This window comes from Bombus bifarius, unplaced genomic scaffold (assembly GCF_011952205.1).
Source record: "Bombus bifarius isolate JDL3187 unplaced genomic scaffold, Bbif_JDL3187 scf7180000008214, whole genome shotgun sequence".
In the NCBI taxonomy this organism is placed as follows: Eukaryota; Metazoa; Arthropoda; class Insecta; order Hymenoptera; family Apidae; genus Bombus; species Bombus bifarius.
In genome coordinates this window covers 95,000-114,043 of record NW_022884517.1, presented here as the reverse complement: position 1 = coordinate 114,043, position 19,044 = coordinate 95,000, and the positions used below count along the sequence as shown (strand labels likewise).

General features: G+C 40.1%; 1 protein-coding gene across 7 annotated transcripts in view; it reads left to right on the top strand.

Moving 5' to 3' along the window:
- LOC117210991 (mucin-17-like) overlaps window positions 1-16,250 on the top strand; it is a 46,172-nt gene extending 29,922 nt beyond the window's left edge. For 4 of the 7 annotated variants that reach the window (XM_033454508.1, XM_033454507.1, XM_033454512.1 and 1 more), the window contains 13 exons: window positions 338-1,747; window positions 1,901-2,056; window positions 4,446-4,604; window positions 7,179-8,255; window positions 9,559-9,732; window positions 9,844-9,924; window positions 10,122-10,301; window positions 10,465-11,091; window positions 11,182-11,250; window positions 12,411-13,209; window positions 13,343-13,554; window positions 14,092-14,406; window positions 14,684-16,250. In XM_033454508.1, the coding sequence (XP_033310399.1) occupies window positions 338-1,747; window positions 1,901-2,056; window positions 4,446-4,604; window positions 7,179-8,255; window positions 9,559-9,732; window positions 9,844-9,924; window positions 10,122-10,301; window positions 10,465-11,091; window positions 11,182-11,250; window positions 12,411-13,209; window positions 13,343-13,554; window positions 14,092-14,406; window positions 14,684-14,752 (5,328 nt within the window). In that variant the 3' untranslated portion in view covers window positions 14,753-16,250. Of the gene's footprint in view, window positions 1-337; window positions 1,748-1,900; window positions 2,057-4,445; window positions 8,256-9,558; window positions 9,733-9,843; window positions 9,925-10,121; window positions 10,302-10,464; window positions 11,092-11,181; window positions 11,251-12,410; window positions 13,210-13,342; window positions 13,555-14,091; window positions 14,407-14,683 lie in introns of all 7 variants that reach the window. The other 3 variants (XM_033454509.1, XM_033454513.1, XM_033454506.1) reach the window with 2 other exon arrangements.
- Window positions 16,251-19,044: the final 2,794 nt, after the last annotated feature.

Here is a 19,044-nt window from a genome sequence, read left to right as displayed (position 1 = left end):
CAGTACAGTGAAATCGTGGCTCGAGCTCGTTACGAGTCAAATGGCGGCCTGGATCGTCTCGTTTCTACGCTTCCTCAAGCTCCTATTCTTCATGTAGGAAAATATCGGCCGCGTGCTATGTCGTCTTCCCATAATCGAATCGGTACCGTCCTTCGTTTCCCGACCTGTTGCGAGTGTATGCTTTCCGAGCGACCTTGAGAACGTCTCCTGTCGATGGAAAGCTCGTCGAGACCGTGGTACACTAACAGAGTTCCCGCTCGAGCTTCCGGAGCCGGCTTCAGTCTCGACAGCGGTTTTCCACTATCTTAAAACGGAGCTGTTTGAACGACCCTTTCAGGTGAAAAAATCGTCAGCCGCTCTGTTCGCTGAAAGATCGAGGATGAAACTGGAGCTGGCTAGGAGGTTAGTGAAGCCAGAGTTGAACATCGAGGAGAATGATCTCGACGCAACCACGGCCTCCTCTTTCAGCAAACGGAAACCAACCGGCGTGCCGGTGGTCGATGAGACGAGCAAGGTCGCCAAATACTCTAAGCCCGCTGCCGCAGCACCGGGACGCAACAGGCCTTCCACTTCCGTAGAAAGCACTCAGGAAGAGGTCAGCGTGAAAACCTTGAAACTTCCTAGTTCGAGGAAAGCTCACGATGATTCTTCAAAGGTCACCGGCAGACCGTATAGTTTAAAGAAGGGGCGGGTCATTGCGGAGCGAATGGTCACTTCGATCTCGATCGAAGAGAGAGCCATTGCTGAGGAAACGACCAGACCGTACGCGCTAACCACGAACCCGTCCATGATCACATCCGCTGAACAGGGATCGGCGACAACCATCGACTCGACGAGGGTTCGTTTAGCCAGTGATCGTGGAGGAAAGAAGTCGAAGGAAGAAGATTCGACGCCGACCAAGAACATGAAGGTTTCGCTTTACTCCACTCAACGCGTCGAGACTATCGATCCCGTTACTACTATCAAACCGAAGAAATCCTATAGCTATCAATCACGTCATAAATTACGAGAGCAGTCTGCAACGATCGACCAAAGTTTCACGACGTCGACACCTAAGAAATCCTACTCCTCCACACAGAGCAAATCGCAAACGTCCCAGGAAGAGAACATTACAAAAAAATCGAAGTTTGCTACCAGCGCTACCAAGCCCATTTTTAGACCTCGTTACAGCAAACGAACCAATGAGAAATCCTTCGAGAAGAAGACGACGGATGAACAAGCAACCTTTACCACGAAACTACCCGTAGCTACCAGCAGATATTCGAAGAAAAAATCTTCGGTAAAATCTATCGATGATAAATCGGCGACAACGGAGGGGTTATCTGCACAGACGAGAAAGATCGAGTTTCGTCCTAGAACCGCGACCTATCGAAGACATTCAGAAATTCCCACGACTTTAACCGAATCCAGTACGAAGGTCGACGGTGTAGGAATCGCCATTACACCGAGGTCGACAAAATACCACGCCACTTTAAAGACCTCCACGGTATCTCCTCGATCGGTAGCACAGGGACCACAGGTAAACTTGAAGATCGCGAACGAGACGGCGCAAGAGACGCCAGGAATTACCGGCAGCAGTAACGGCGATAGCGGTAACTCGAATGTCTTCAATCCGACCAGAAGCACGTTTCTGAGCGGAAACAGTACACTGCTGGAGCAACTGAGAAGCACGGTGGCACCGCTGCTGAGTTCCCTTGGTAACAAGACGCCTGTGTTTTCCGGATCTTACAGTAACGTTAACAACGTGGTAAATATTAATCTTGATTATTTGACAAAAATAAAATGTTGACCGTCTTTCGTTTTGTTAATAATTCGAAATTTTATTTAAAAAAAGAATTTCCAGTTAGGTCGGTAAAATGTTTATTTACTTGAAGTAATCGATCCTGTCGTTTGTGAACAGAATTCACCACCCAGAGTCACCCCCAGTGGACAACCACCCCGCTTTAGTGCGAGATACAAAGGAGCGGAATTATTCGTTAGAAAACAAAATAATATTTATCAGCCCACCGTGCCATCGATTACTAGTTCGTCGACTACACCAATTACACCCGTAGAGGTAAGATCGTTAAGATATTAAATGTTTAAAAAGATATCGACAACATTCAGGAAGTATTCACAAAAGATTAAACGTTATAAACATGTTAAACTTTCCTACATTCTTCAAATTCATTTTCTAACTTCTTCGAGCAAGATACTCTTTAGTCTCATCATATCTCATTGCACCGCAAATTTCTTAATTTTCACAATAAGTTTATTGGATATTATTGAGAAAATTTAAGAATATTATGTTCGTTCTCGATAAATGAAAACTATAAAGTAGCGTTAAAAAATTATGGAAGGTCGTATATATGTGAAAGAAATGGATCGTGACGATGATTACCGAGGTAAGATTACGTGGCAGAAGAAGAAAGTTATAGGTGGTTAACAGTGAGTCAGTGTGGTCGTTTTTTCTGTGCTTAAAAGGTTTTCACCACGAAGGTAGCCGAGAAGATCGGAGCAGTCGCATCACCATCGTGGACCGATCACATTGGTGTCATCACAACTCCGTCTGGAAGTCTCGATTCTAATGACATCGATACGAATAAACTGCGTTGATTTAATCATTCGGATTGTACTTAGTCAGACGCGTTACTAATAATTATTAATCATCTTTTCTTTTCATTAATATTATAACGATTCATCGTTCGCAAAGGATTATCATACTTGCCGAGCTTTCTTTAAAATATTATCTATAATGTTAAAAGTCGTTTCTTTTTATCTCTTTTTATCCATTCCATACAGCTAGTACAATTTTATATCGTCGACATAGATACGAGTATCGCACAATAAGTTTCAATAGTGTGAACAATTCTCGTTTAGAAGACGCAACCTTTTCTATGGTTAAATTATAAAAAAAAGATTATAAGTAACACAAGAAAACGAATAAAAAGTACATAACCATTTATGTGATTAACGTTTATTTTTAGTTTTGTGATTCATGCTAATTGTTATCATGGGTTTGCATTTACTAATATGTACAGGTACTTACGTTGTTTTATTTACACCATAATGCATATATTGTGTTATACAAGATTATACACACACACACACACACATATATATATATCTTTGATAATAAATATTTTGGTTTTTGGATCGCACGCGACATGCAGTTGTTCGTTCTTATTTAATCGCGTCCATAAATTATTCTTTCGAATCATGTCAAAATTACTATCAGAATTATTAAAGGTAGATAGAGAAATGCCATAATTGAGAAGCAATAGCCAGTTCAAAAGTACACTTTTCTATTGATCTCTAAACTATAAATCCAGAAAATCGTAATGAAAGAATATCACTGTACTGACTACGATGTAAGTCGGTTTGCTCGATTCTGACTTCGATGAATACTCTCACGATGATATCCACGAACTTATGAAAATTGAATAGACGTAACGTGACTATACTCTCAACGAAGCAACATTTTGTTGAAATTCGACGTAACGGGACTTGACTTTCTAATACGAGCGCATTCCGATTACATAGGCAAATTTTCGTGATCCGCGTTTCACAGCGTTCGAAGCGTTAACGAGTGAAAGTAAATGAACGCTGCGTCATGTGTTTGTATTAAAAGTGTCTCAACATGGATGGTATTTAGGACATGTGGGTGGATCAAAATCATTATGAATGAGAATAAGGATACGCGACTTAAGGTCACGAATTCACTTCTCCTTCATGCAGCCTCGATCTCGGTTTTCTGTAACAAGTTGTCCGAATTCAGGTTTCAAATTAGTTTCATATTGCTTAATACATTTGTCAATTGACATCTACAAATATCGTATGATATATGTTATTTTTGAATCGGTTTGATCGTTGTTATCCTTAACCCGTTCTTTATCAGGTCTTAGCAATTTCTAAAAATATTTAAAATCTCCGTTAAATGAAATCACGTTTCAATGTTGTTCGAAGATACTGTTGTTAAAGACATATCACTGGAGACCTCTGTGAGAGAGGATTAATAGCTATGATAAAAAGGAAAAAATCAAAGTGAGCGGGCAACCAGTCTCTATTGCCCGTATAAACGATCCTTCGCTCGGAGAACGAGTTTCTAGCTCACCGTTCCTTTGCTAACAGCTGTGTTTTCTTGATGCATTAAAGCAACCTCGGTTTCTCCTCTTCCTTGGCTAGTTCGTATTTCTACCAAGAGATGGTGTATGCTCACTCAATTATGAGATCAATTAATCTGCGAAATGACCGGTGTACTTTCATAATCCCTCGTTTTACATCGATTTATCTTTCAACTGTCGATCTTATTGAACGAACAACGCGTACTTTAGATCCCTTGTTCCATTGTAAATACACCGATTGACGCAACGTAGAAACTGTACATAAAAGGAAGTCACCAATTCCGATTCGGCACCGAATTTAATGTATAGCACCCCATGCACGCACGTAATTTCTGTTTCTAGAACTCCGGTTCGGCCCCACCAATCGATGTCTCAAGTCCTGGCGAGCCGAGATTCTTGACCCTTTATCAGGCATTGGAGTCGGCCAGCATCAGGAACGAACAGTTACAGGGAAACGCGATTGCACAGCTACAAAAACAACAAGCTGGTAGTGTTTCCCAGGTAGACTTTAACGCCACCGCTGTTAACGATATCGGCGATAACGCTAACAATGACACCACAAGCCCCACTGTAGCAACTATCAGCCCACAGACATCAGACACCACCGCGAACACTATTCAGGACAGCACACAGACCCCGAGATTACCCGAGGATCCGGACAACTCCATCCCCGCGGTTACCACAGGAGCCCCTGAAACCCCTTCAACGACCGAACCAGTTTTCACAAGCACAGAATCGTCCTCTAGTACCGAGCAAGCCTCCACCAACACAGAATCGCCCTCCAGTACCGAACAACTTTTCACCAGTACAGAATCGGTTTCCAATACCGAACGAGTTTCCATCGGTAGAGATTCATCCTTCACTACGGAACAAACTTCCACCAACGTCGATTCCATGTCTGTCACCGAGTCAACTAGCACAGAGTCGTTTCTGCGGTCTACAGATGCAACGACGATGAACGTCGAAGGTGCGGAAGATGTTCAGACTTCCATGTCGGCAGATAACAGTTCGACCAATCAGGAACCCGTGAGTTCTACCACGGATGCTTTTACGACTATTAGTTCTACATCCGAAGGTAGTAGTACCGAGTTCGAAGGTGATACAAGTTCCACCACTGTTAGTACGACAACGCAGAGCACGACTGGCAATATCGATATTACGTCAAGAATAGACCCTTTGCAGAATACGATAGAGACGACTACCTTTTCAACAACTGTCACCAACACAGCGACAACGTTTGAAAATCCCGAGACTAATACCATACCGCTGTCTGATACCACTGCTACTCAGACAGCCGATATTAGCTCGACTGATGCTCTAACGACCGAAGCAGATTCGAGTAATATGATCGATATAGAGACAACTACGGCGATACCCACGTCCACTATTCGAACCAGGCTGATAGATCTCGCGCAAGATATCCTGTTTCGATTGCAAGCAACTATGTCTACGACTACGGTACCGAGTCAAGATTCGACGACGATGTTATCTCCCACGACGGAAACATCGAACGTGATACGAAATTCGAGTAGTAATCGTAGTTTGGAGTCCCTGTCGCAATTGAGGGATGAAACGACGATCACTCAAGGAGAATCGGGAACAACTACCCCGTCATCGGTTACAACGGAGCAATCGAGTTTAAGAACGATCGAAGAAGTAATTACCCAAAGCGCAGGTTCAATTGCTGCTTCGTCACCCACAATGGTATTTACTCAGGAAGTCAACACGCAGGATGAAATAAATGCAATAACAACCACAACACCAGCAACAATAACATCTACAACAATCACACAAGACTTTCAGACAGTATCGAACACAGATTCGACCACTGTAGGCGATTCAAATGATTCTTCGACTTCCCCGTTAAGTGTTGATGTAACTACTGTGTCGACGATCACTTCCACCGACGACACTTTACTAACAGAGTTGATGTCCATTGCCAAAACACTCTTTTCGCATGAGATAAACGATAATCAGGAAGAAATAGCCGGGCAAAATTCAAACGTCACATCTAGATTAGATAACTTAATGGAAAACGAGATATACCGACCGAGCTTGTCCAACGACGAACTTAGCACTACCCAAGTTGCAGAGACATCGTCTTTTTCCTTAAATACCATGTCAGAAAATGTAGAGTCTTCTACTATTCCGGTTGATCCCTCACAGAATGAGGTAGACTTTACTACAATCGTATCTTCTGAAAATCTGACAGATACACTGACAACAACCCCTCGAAGTAACATGCCCGATGACGAAGTAGAGAGCGTACAGACCGAAACCACATCAGTAGCGTTAAGACCCCTTGCCGAGATCATAGAATCGACGACCCCCTTGTTTAAGACAGAAATTGAGCCACGAGTCACTCTGTCGCTTAGCGGATCGTTCGATGCTGACATTGGCCTCAATACCACGACTCAGACACAGACAACCACCAGCACACAAAGTTCAGAAACGACAACCACATTCGCCATGAATTTCGAGCTAACCACTGACACGTTCGATTTGTTTTCGTCTAATTTGATCACGGCGACCAACCCTCAAATAGTTTCCGAACAGGTTACAGAAAGTGTCACTGAACCTACAGGAGTCACCGTACCATTAACCAGTCTCACAACCGTAACATCACGGCTTATGACAGACATTAGCACTACTACTCAACCTGAAATAACTACCGTAGCTCCCGAAACTACCCCTTCCTCTGTAAATACGATCACTATGACACCATCAATATCCTTCGAACAAACCACATTGGCATCTGCCGTAGAATTGGTTGAACGTGTAAATGAGGTAGAAGTGGAAACTAACCAAACAACAGAATCCACGACTCAGTTGGCATCTTTGATCACCGAAAGCGCTGATAACGAAACCCCCGAACCCACCCCGTCATCGATGACAACCACTTCGCAGCAGGATTTTAACACTATTGACGATATGGGAGTCACTACTAACCAATTCTCGCTAACATCGACTACAATTCCCGTCATGGAAACTACTACTAATGCACCCAGCGAAAACGTCCCCCAAACGACCCCAAATCTTGAAAACAAATCTCCAACTATTGTTGCCCGTTTCCAGGATACGACATCAGCAACCGCCCAAGCGACGGCAGGTTCGGGAATCCGCCAAACGACCGAGATCACAACTCCTACGATCCCAGATACTTCGATCGTCTCATCAACGTCCTCAGAATTTCCCACTTCATCGTATCCCGACGTTCCCCTCATTACAACCACTTCATCTTCGGTCGAAACGACGACGACGACGATCACGACTGAGACAGCGACGTCGACGAGTACAGGACGCATTCCTGACGGGGGGACATCGACACCTCAAACGACGAGAATGGACGTCGTCACCGTCACCCCTGTGACGGAAACTACTACGGTCAATATAGAAGAGAATCTCGTGTCTACCGAAGTTGGAACATCGACGACAGCTGCTTCGTCGGAAAGTACGACCACAATGTCAGGAGGTACTACGAACGACTCCACGAATACAACTTCTGCTTCTGCGGAAGCAACAACCGTGTCCATGCAAGCTACCCCTGGAACGACCGTGCCGACAGCTACTAGCCTTCCACCTAGGCCAGCTTCTCAGAGTTCCACGACGCCTTATTTAGGTCGCTTCGGCGGCAGCAGATTGACACCTGCCCCACGTTTCAGCCTAAGCTCGACTACCAGAGCTCCTCTACGAGACTACCTAGTGTATGGAATCTACCCGAACAAAACGATCGTGAGAAAGCGGCCAGAGGACAACCTGATCGATGCTAGAAACGTGGACAGCCCGTACGTGATATTCGGTATCTTCCCGGACGGCAGGCTGGTTCGAAAATACCCGAATGGAACGATAATACCGGATCCACCTAGGAACCCGGTCGAGGTTGTGTTCTCACTTAGCACTTCCACTACCACTAACAGGCCACCACCCAGACCGTATTATAACCAGGCTAACCAAGGCACTTACAATCAATATCGAGGCCCGGTGTACAATAGTAACGATAGACCTGTCGCTGAACCAATGAGAAACGTCCAAAGTCCCAGCATCGTTGATCTTGGCCTTACTGGTAACGCGATCGTCGGCCCCAATGGAGGTGGACCCGATAATACGGGACCACTTGGTACCCCTGCTAGTGTCCCGAGCATCAACGAAATGGTATCTCTTATTCCACCTGTTCATCATCATCGATCGTTAGCCGTGCGTGCATCGCTCGAACTCGTGCGAATATACGGTTTACTCCAAGTGAACCAGTCGTCTCTTTCTCATTTCGCGTGTTACTTTTGCCTCTGCTTCAAAAATTATTGTGTCATTGTTGCATAAAGTGTAAAAGGGTGAAATTTGTTTTTGGAAAAGTCTGACAACGTTTGGGTGTATGGATCAGGATGTAAATATTCGTAATTGTTTAGATATTTCGGGTTTTCTGTAAATATTTGAGATTCGATTTGTTGATTTATTTTATGTTTCATTTATATACATCTTTTCTTCGTTCTTTATGTCTTGTATTCATTGTATTCATATACACGTGTGTATGTAAATTTTTTATGACAGTTTTTTTCGTTACTTATAATGTCGTAATTTTTATGATAACAATGGCACAGAACACTTGCTTTTTGTTTAACGCTTTGGTTTTGTTAAAGTAGATTCTTTGGTAGTACTAATTTTCCAATTTCGCGTGGATTAATTATATCTATTATTTCTCTTTTCAATTCTTTACATTTCTTACTTCACGTTGTTTTAATTCGTTCTTTCGATTCGGTATCGTTGTAAAAAGAATTTATCCAATGCCTACTTCAACATGTTTTTTTATCTCACATAAAACTTTTTAATTTGTATAATGGGGAGTTGTATATAATTTCACTGTAAATTTGTGAATAATTATTTATATATGTCGCATGTTTGTTATTTTTATGCACCGCGCACTTTGAAACGCACTTTATGTTTAGTAAAGTTGAAGGTGCACTTTACATTGTCGATTACTTCAGTTCAGAAAATTGTAATATTTGAAATTTAAACTTTCTATGCGAAATATGGTATAGTAGGGAAACAAAAAATGAGAAAAATGAAGAAAGAAATTAATAATTTTATGGTATTCGATAAACTCTTCGGAACAGGATTTGAAAAATATTTCATTTTCATTCATCGTTCATTCCCACCGATTACTTACCGAGGCCCGTACAATATAGCGAAATATTAATCGATCGTTTCTTATTTATTATTATCGCGTTACTAGGTAAGCGGAGGAGAACCACTGCACTTTTATCATACGGATTTCTTCACCTTCGACAAAAAAAAAAAAAAAAAGATATGAAGTTCTGCTATGATTACAATTTTTCCTATTTATGAAATCAGAACGATCGATCGAAGTTTCGCTATTAGAAGTTTCTCATGTATCGTTTTTGAGATGTAAGTTTGTTTTGAAAGGTTTAAAGAACGAAGGGTATGGTTTCGCATTGTTTAGAGCAATGCCCTGCTGAATACGCAAATGAGGACAGCGTCGGTGACGCCGATAGTAAGTACCGGTCGACCGCCGACCGATTCGCAGGGCGGTCGTATCGTCCAGGATCGAGAGAGGGACGAGGCCACCAGGACGAAGGAGGCCGGAGGTCAACGCAGCTCCGTGTACATTGGACAGGTAAGAAAGCAAGAGAGACAGAACATGATTTACAACGATGCTGCGGCTGATTCTTTCAGCGCTGCAACATATCTCTGCAGCGAAAAAAAAGAGCAACGTCGAATGTTTCAGGACAAGTTCGTCAATTATTGGACCGATGGGGCTTCCACCTCTAACCCGCGCGTTCTCAGTGTGAATATAAATTCAGTAGCTGTAAGTTAAAGGAATAAGAGGAATTCAACGGCTTCTTCTCTTCATCTTGCATATTTTATCGAAATATTATTCTTTGGGTAGTTTTGATTTGTTTGTAAAATATTTAAAATCTGCAAACCAAAGTTTACTATTATTCGTGAAATAATAATTTTGAATTTCTAAATTATATACATATCTATGTATATTATTTTCTTTAGACTGCTGCAAATGAAGGACCATCACCTTCTGTACCATCGTTTGAGAATCTCCTGAACAATCAAGCAGGGGGTCAAGTCACAGCTCCGCCTGGATTCCCATGGAGGGATCCTTTGGACCAAATTTTTGGTATTACTACCTCCTCGCCGATAATAACAGCTTCAGTGACATCAAACAGACTGGTTCGTATTAATTAAATTTTACCTTCGAATCACTGTTTTTCAGAATCAACTTACAATTACGTACTTCCTTGAAAAAGCATTACTTTTTCTATACTTCAATTATTTCATATTATTTATTATAGATATATTTCGTTGAAATTATATATATGGCTCTCGTTCTCAGGACGATTTGTCAGAACCAAATGGCCCAGCCTTAGCTCGTCCGATCAATCCATTTGTCGAAGTTTTTACTCCATTTTCTAATACGATTGGAGTTCCAAGAGGTAACATAGGATCCATTCCTCCTCCACCACCACCAACAACGCCTGTTGCACTTACAACTACACCTACAACTCCTGCACCTACTACTACTACTACCACTATTACTACAATGGCACCAACGACAACTACTACTACCACTACAGTAGCACCAACAACTACTACTACGATGGCACCAACAACAACTACTACTACGATGGCACCAACAACAACTAGTACTACGATGGCACCAACAACTACAACTATAAGGGCGCCGACTGTCACTACAACTACCACTACAAGTATAACAATGACCCCAACAACAGTGGCTGCAATGACGCCAACAACTACCACGATGACAGCACCTATCATCACTTCAGAGCCTCCAACAATTGTTCAAAGGGTGATGATTGCGTCACAGGCAGGAGCTACTTCTGAAACAACAACTTCTTCTCAAATAAATTCACTTAATTTATCAAAAAATTTGTTGAATACGCGACAGCAAAATGCTTTCGGTACTACATTCGATGATTTGGCCTTCCTGAATTCGTTGGTAAGTAGATAAATTTTTATACGTATTCCTAATAACTACGCGAATTTCTATAAAATATTATGTATATTATACATATATTTTTTTACATAGTTACAGAGTAATTCACGGAGTACCAGTCAGAAGACATTGACACAAGTGGAGCAACTCTTGGCAAATAAGGTAAGTAATGTGTACAATAAATTACGTAGTGCATAAAATATAAAAACGAAGTATTCAGTATATCCTAATAAATAAATTTCAATTGAAACAATATTACTATATCTCGACCTTGATCAAATGTGATACTACTGTATTTTATACACATAAATGAATAAATTGTTGCGACCGACATATGTTATACTACATAGAACATCACGTTTCTTTAAAAATATGAAGTAGAAGAAATTTTAAAAATAAGATTCTTAGTAAACTTGTGATCTTCCTTGAAAACAAAATGCAATGATCGTTCGAGGGGAAAACCAAGGAACAAGTCGCGTTGCTAACGTTAAACGATCCTTTCACTCCTTTATATGACTGTGCAACGAATTGTATTCTGTTTCTAATAAGATCGAGCTTTAGCTTCTAAGCTACATCACGTCGATTCTCTTTTTTCTCACTTCTAGAATAAACTTCTTTCTCGTGTTTCTGCACAACGTATAAATAAAATTGCAACGGTGGAAGTCGTACAAGACGAAAAATTCGATAGATCGCAAATTATCTTTAGTCACGCCCTTCTCGGAAAGACATAATGACGGATCTGCGACGATCGCAATCATATGATCGACCAGTCACGGTGAATGGACTGGAACGTCCTTGCCAGCGGCCTTCTCTATTCCTCGCAACAGCCGTTTAATATGTCATCTCTCGTTAACGTTGTCTGTCGACAGAACTTAATGCGTGCGTAGATGGCATTAATATAATAGCAATAAATAGCCCATTGGACGATAACGCTATTAGTACGCACATCGTTATCATATAATGAAATTAGTCCTCATTGTAGTGGGAATAAAGAGAATATTTTTCCTGGAAATATTTGACTTGTAAAAGGAGTAGTCGTAATATGACCGTATTAAAGTTCCGAATATTCCTGTAGACTTATGAAGTATAGGAAAGCGAAACCTTTTTTTGTACGTGAAATTTGCTTTGATTCGATTGTGTTTTACGTTCTGATAAATGAATAAAATAAAACATACCATACTTTCACGGGTATCCAGTTTTAAATATCTCATATACATGTATATACACGTATATACGGTGTCCTAAAGAGAAGCATTATCAAATCTGCGCAGTGTAGAACAGAATTGTCATTTCCTAACTTTCTTTTTATATTTTATTTTCAGATTTTGGAACTGGCACTGAAAAATCCGGGACCGACTCGATCACCAAAAGCTATCAGTATCGAAAATGCTTCGCCAAATTCGATCTACAAGTCAGCAACGACATCTCTTTCTGAGCCAATAATAATCGATTTGTCTCCAGCGTCTACAGTTTCAACATCCACGCGGAAATCAGTAGAAACACAGCAACCAACCAGTCAAAGACCAGTAGTTAGTAGTTTGACACCCGTGCAAGTGACTTGGAAACCAGTTACAACCACTAGTACCAGAAGAAGCGTGGAAATAAGCACGGCTTCTCCTTCGACCACGGCTAAAACGACTTTGATCAGCACTACTAAAGCTCCTGTAACTGTTAAAGCTAAACTAGTAACCACTCCTCGACCTAGAACCACCACTCAGGCGCCATTAGGCTTTGGTGGTCTTCTGTGGCAGGCTCTCCTCGGTGGAGGTTTATTCGGATCATCGACAACTCCGAAGCCCGTAAAAGCTAAACCGGTGCCAAAAACCACGCAAAAGTCGATTAATATTATGCCGAAACCAATCCAAACCACGCAAAAGTTAGAAACGACAACAATTTCCTCTAGTACGACTCTGAAAAATGTGGACATTTCGAAAATTCAAGTAAACAGTCCATATTCAATTGTACAGGAAAAGTCAGTGACCACGCCGTTTACAATCTCGACCACCGATCAACCATTGATTAATAATCCAAATCCGAGGTTGCCTGGTGTGGTGACGTCGACCTATTCTCCCGAAGAAGATGCAAAGTTCATAGTTGAGCTTCTGCGAGCTGTTGAACAGGGTAAGTCGTAAAACGATACTTGTAGATGTAGGATAAATTACGGTAGGATATGATATATAAAATTGATTGAAATTCTGTAATAATACGATCACGGAAACGATTGATATCAGATGTGGCGTTACGTTTGTTACAGATAATAAAACTGGTTCGAAGAAGGTGCCAGGATTAACTCAGGATGATCAATCCTTTTTAAGGGCGATTTTAAGCGGTCGAGCTTTAACAACAACAACTCCATCACCGACGGTAGAAGTCAGTAACGCCGCTTTGTTGGCGGCATTATTGAAAGCTCAAGGTATAGAACCACCAACTCCGGCCAACAATATTAGAGAGCAACTCCAGTTAGCCGTAAGTGTTGTCAATTAAATAGTTTGTAACGTACTGAAATCTTAACAGCAATGTACTTAGCACATGTTGCAAATATACGATTCGTAGAATTTAGTTATTGATTTCAGATAACATTACTTTGATTAATCACTATAGTCTTTATATCAATTTACTTAGAACGACCATTTTTATCCGACTTAAGCTTACTCAATTAAGTAACCTGAAGATAAAGAACTTTTGAAATAATTAAACTGATCTGGGAAACTTTAGGATAGTTGAACATCAATTTTTATGATTAAATTATATTATTCAAATTGTTTCTTACATAAAAAGTACGCAGGTATTCGGATATCCTGGAATTATATTCTTTTCTAATTGCAAAAATGCATAGAGTGTAATAACGGAAAGTTTAACGACACCAAACAATTTGATATAATTCTTACAAATTGGTCCAGTTAGACGCGAGCTCGGCGATAGTTAATCGAATGACAAGGGCGAAGCGCGAGGCAACAAAGAGCGGGGCGCGATGAAAGAAAATAATTGCTGGTCTTGTAACAGAGTCTCGGGCAGAGCGTCACCTCTGCTCCGACCGCGTCCCCTGCTAGCGAGTCTTCGACAATTACGACAAGGCCGGCATCTACTGCTGCAACCCGACCAACGGATACCACGAAAAAGACGGTGACACCGAGACCAACCTCAGGACCAAGGATACGCACTACAACGTGGTCACCAAGCTCTACGTATCCACCACCTCTCTTCAGTTCTTTCTCCAATTACGGTACGCCGGCGCAGTCAGCCGGTGATAATTCTGGAAATAGCGCATTATTTGGTGCTACCAGAGCATTCAGTCAATTTCTCGGTGCTGCGATAAGCGTAAGTTGTTCTCTTATTTTCGTTATTCATTAATTTCCTCGCTGTTCGCGTTTTTCACGCTCGTTGGTGATAGATGATGAAGGAAACAGATGGCAACCAGCCCGACGTTCCTGTCACGTTACATCCAATTACCTTTACCCAAACGTAATTGAATTCTGTCGACTAGCGCACATAATTTAGAAAGATGAATCTATTACAGTTTTCGTCAGTTTTTTTCTTAATAATACTCCTCAACTATACAGCTCGATGATATTCCTATTGATTCTTTATGTTTCAGGGAGCTGCGCAACAGTTGCAGTCACTGGTCAGAAATGGTACTAGAATCGTGTCCGAAGTGGTAGGGTAAAGCTTACGAAAAGGAAAGAAATTTAATATAATCTATAAAATAAAATTAATTCGCTCATATGAAAATTTAGAATGATGCAAATGTGATAATTTAGACCGATCTACTTTGAAATACTTTTGCTTCGAGGGATGCGGTGATAGCAGTACCTCCGATAAGTATGTATTCATTGCCAATTTATTTACAGGTCTCTTTAAAAGATATCATCGGTAGATTAAATGTTTACCTGATGTTGGGATGAAATTTGTCAAATTCTGCTCTGTTATTTGTAATTGCATTACGTGTAATAGTTGTAGGTTGATTACATACTTTAATTTAATCGATCTAGCTAATAGCGAGCATGACATTTTAACTGTGACTTAATTCTTAAAACACGGAGGTTCCTTAACGACTGTTATCGAAATTTCTTGCTTTATCGCGTGTCAAAATTTCTCTTATCCTGCATCGTTTCGTTTCTCGGAAATTTGCGCTACAATTTGAATGCCTCTAATGACAAACAATGATATCTATTCCGTGTTTTAAGCATCAGAAGTATCTCTCAGCAGAGAGGTCCGACATCGAAGACGAAATCAATACAAAGTCTCGAGCGATGTGAGTCGCGATGGGATCGATCAGTTCCACGCCTTGCAAACGTTTCTCGGGGTAGGGCCGAACGACGCGACAGGGCCCTTTCTCTCTCTATCTCTCTCTCGACGGAGCCGTACCTCTTTGAAACATTTGTAACGTTCGTCGCAATTAAGGTAATTAATTGGAGGCGACGCGCCTCGTCACGATTTGCGAGACAGTGACGATTCGCGGCGTTTTACGTGTGAAACGCGGATCGATTTGCAGGGCCCACCCACAAAGATCGACTTAACCACGACCTTGTCGACGATGCTGCTTAAGAAGAAGGTGGTAACTTAAACGTATATCTTTGAATGAGAGCGAGCATGAGAAAGAGTGTGTGCACGTGTGTGTATGTATATAAAAGAAACAAAATGTTTGAGAGAGAGAAAGAAAAAGAGAATATAAGAGAATAAGACAAGGGTATACAGAGAAGCGTGAAGGGAGCATTGTGTGTACGGTTCGCGAGCACCTTTCGCCGCTGGTGCGTCGCGTTCCTTTTCTCTTTTTTATATAATAAAGCTAGAAGCGTATGCACGGTGCACGATCCTTGGGTCTTGTTTGACTTTCGTTCGTACGTATGGTAGCTCAATGATAATGGTAGCGCTTAGTAATAAGCTTGGTTACTTAACTACCGCGTTAAGGGTTGAAACGTTGACGGGTATTTTCCTATTGGACATTTAGCGGCATTGCGTATTCCACGTAGCAAACGACGTTGTTATATTAATTTTTATCGCGCGATATTCCGTCGATCGGTCGTAGCAGTTCGATGGAATTCCAATTTTCCTGAGATCCGTCTCCTTTATTTCCCGGCTTAACTGTATTAGTTAATCGTAGGACTCACGAAGCCTTGTTTGTAAATGGATAATATAATAATAAAAATGTTTCGGGAAACGAACGTATCCTTTCTTTCAGTCCAGTATTGTATCTTTGTTCTGAATAATTTATAAGGTTTAATTTATAGGGAATAAGCTTTCGTTCTTTGCTTTGTGTATAAAGATATATAAAAGTTTATAAGTAGATAGAAATTATAGAGATATGTATTACTTACCCCTTTACAGTGTAATAAAACAAACGAGAAACGAGGAATTTGGGAAGAACGATTTAAAGAATAATCTTTTTTAGTAGATCTTTTGTATTTCTGATGGCAGATATAAATAGAACGTACTTTCTGATTTTCCTAGTCAATAAATTTTAACAATCATGCTACGTATACATCGGAGATGTAAAATATGTAGTAATATACTATTTTTAACTGTTTGTTCAGGTATCTTTCATACTAAACTAATACAAGTTCCTTATAAATGCACGATTGGGAACTTAATCACTAAACAACTATTTTATATATATTATATATAAATATATATATAATTATATATATATATAATAGTTGTTCAGTGATTAAGCTCCCAATCGTGCATTTATAAGGATATATATATATATACATATATACATGCTATTGCTTTCATCCATAAAAGTTTATGACGCGCATTCGCCGCCATCTTTTCTTACCATGGCCGTTTTATTCGTGTCACCGTAGAACAGGACGGAAATTGTTATTCAAGATAATTCCAGATACAACGTCCGTCATCGTACCATAATAATCAGAGTGTGAAGATAAACTTGTTTCACTAGCATGATTAGCATGACACATGATTTCAACTATTGTCAACAACGATACAACTAACTTAAAATTGGATCAAAGTAGTTTGCAGGATATCCCTTTTTTTATAAGAAAGGGAAAGAAAAAAGCGAAAGTAAAAAAAAAGACAAAAAAGAGACGAAAAGGAAAGGGACTGTAGCTTTTCTTTCTTTTTTCTTGCGCTTCGTATTCCCTTTCTTCGGCAAGAACAACGTCGAGGGTCGGTCTGGAATATTAATCACACGCTATGACGTATTTAACAGTCATTAGGGACAGCTGACTAGATAGGATGCAAAGTATGAAGAAGTAGAAAGTGACAGGAACCTTCCTCTCCTACTGACAGAAACAATAAATAATCCTTTCAGGTCATACAATATAATTACCAAGTATTTATGAGAACAGTTCGTTTTATGCCGTTGTATATACGCCTGTATCGGAGTTGCATATGCACCGTAAATATGTAAAATAAAGTAAATAGAATAACGGAACAATCTTTTTATTTATAAAAGTGGTTCATTTTACTCTGTTGCATAGGCAGAGCATGAGGTAACGTAAATAAAATAAAGCAAATAAAATAATGGATTAATTCGAGGCACGTTGTTTTTCTTCCTTCAAAAGATGAATCATAGGGGTCTTCGCGTACATTTTTTTTATTGTTCAACCTGTTTCGCTCGATCCATGTTGCATTCGTTATAATTTTACTATATGCAGACATTCTTTGTTCATCGTCACGAATATATATACATACTCAGAAAGCAATTATCGAAATCGCTCGTGATTTAATCGTTAGATTGACGGGCTAGATCGAAAAATTTTTTACTTTTTCTTTTCGACGATGATTCTAATTTTTTCTACAAATCGATCGCTTTCGGGTGATAATACATAAAACTATTATAACGATTACAAAGAGATATCATTCAGTTTTATGGAGAAATTCTTTGATATAGTAGTCACTTGCAATAATAATGATGATTCAAAACGTAGAATAAACTGTGGTTGTGCGGAAGAAGCGAAATGTTTTTATGTGTGTATCTGGAACGAAAGTGTAATTAGTTCTAAAGATATAGGGATTTAACAGTAATAATTAACAGACTTTAAACGCGGTGCATCCTTTCTTACTTGTACCATTTGGCGTTCATAACGTACGATGTTGCATTCCAAGATAAATGTGGTATTCGTATAACGTTACTATCGTTATACAGTTAAGTTTCGCTCGCAAGTGCTTGATTGTTTGATGCGAATCGAATAATATATACTACATTTAACTACATCAATGACGTTTAGTATTTACAAAGTATCGTATTTGAAAATCTGATTCTCTGTGGCACTATCGTTCTGTGTTTTATGGCACATTCTGCAATATTCAGTGACATAAATTTCACCAAAATCGATTGTTTCATTTCAGTATTATTCCTTAAGGGCAAGGAAAATTTTATAATAAAAGTCGTATAATTAGTTTTCCACAGAAACCATGTGAAGAATTCAAGATAACGAAAGAGTATTGTATCTTAATTGAACGTGCCTATTAAATATATAATCAGCGATCATTTGATAAAACTGCTACTGAAAATGCTTAATAAACTATTCCAAGTTGAATAAAGAATAATTACCAGAGGAATATACTAGCCAGGAAAATATTATCACAATAATGTATTACATCGTTAGTACTTGAAGAACGAACTACGATAATGAAATATCATATATGAGCAGCGGAATAATCCGTTCGTTAACAAAGAAACCTTTCATCCTATGCATACGACGACGATGCCTCTGCCTTAAACGAAACTATAAATCAACATAAATAAAAATTCATTATTTACTACTTTTCATATCTTTTTCTTTTTGGAACGTTCCTAATGATCGAAACAAGAATGCGTCTACCACTTTCGATATCGAACTACTGTTTATAGTTCACCATCACCGTTACTACCATGGCCCATGAGCAATAGCGTTCACCGTGGCTTAATGGTGGAAGCGCGAACCATGCTCGAGGATAAAAGGCAGAACGTGGTAAACCTATGTGCAGGTTTCACCGGCAGGCTTGCCACGA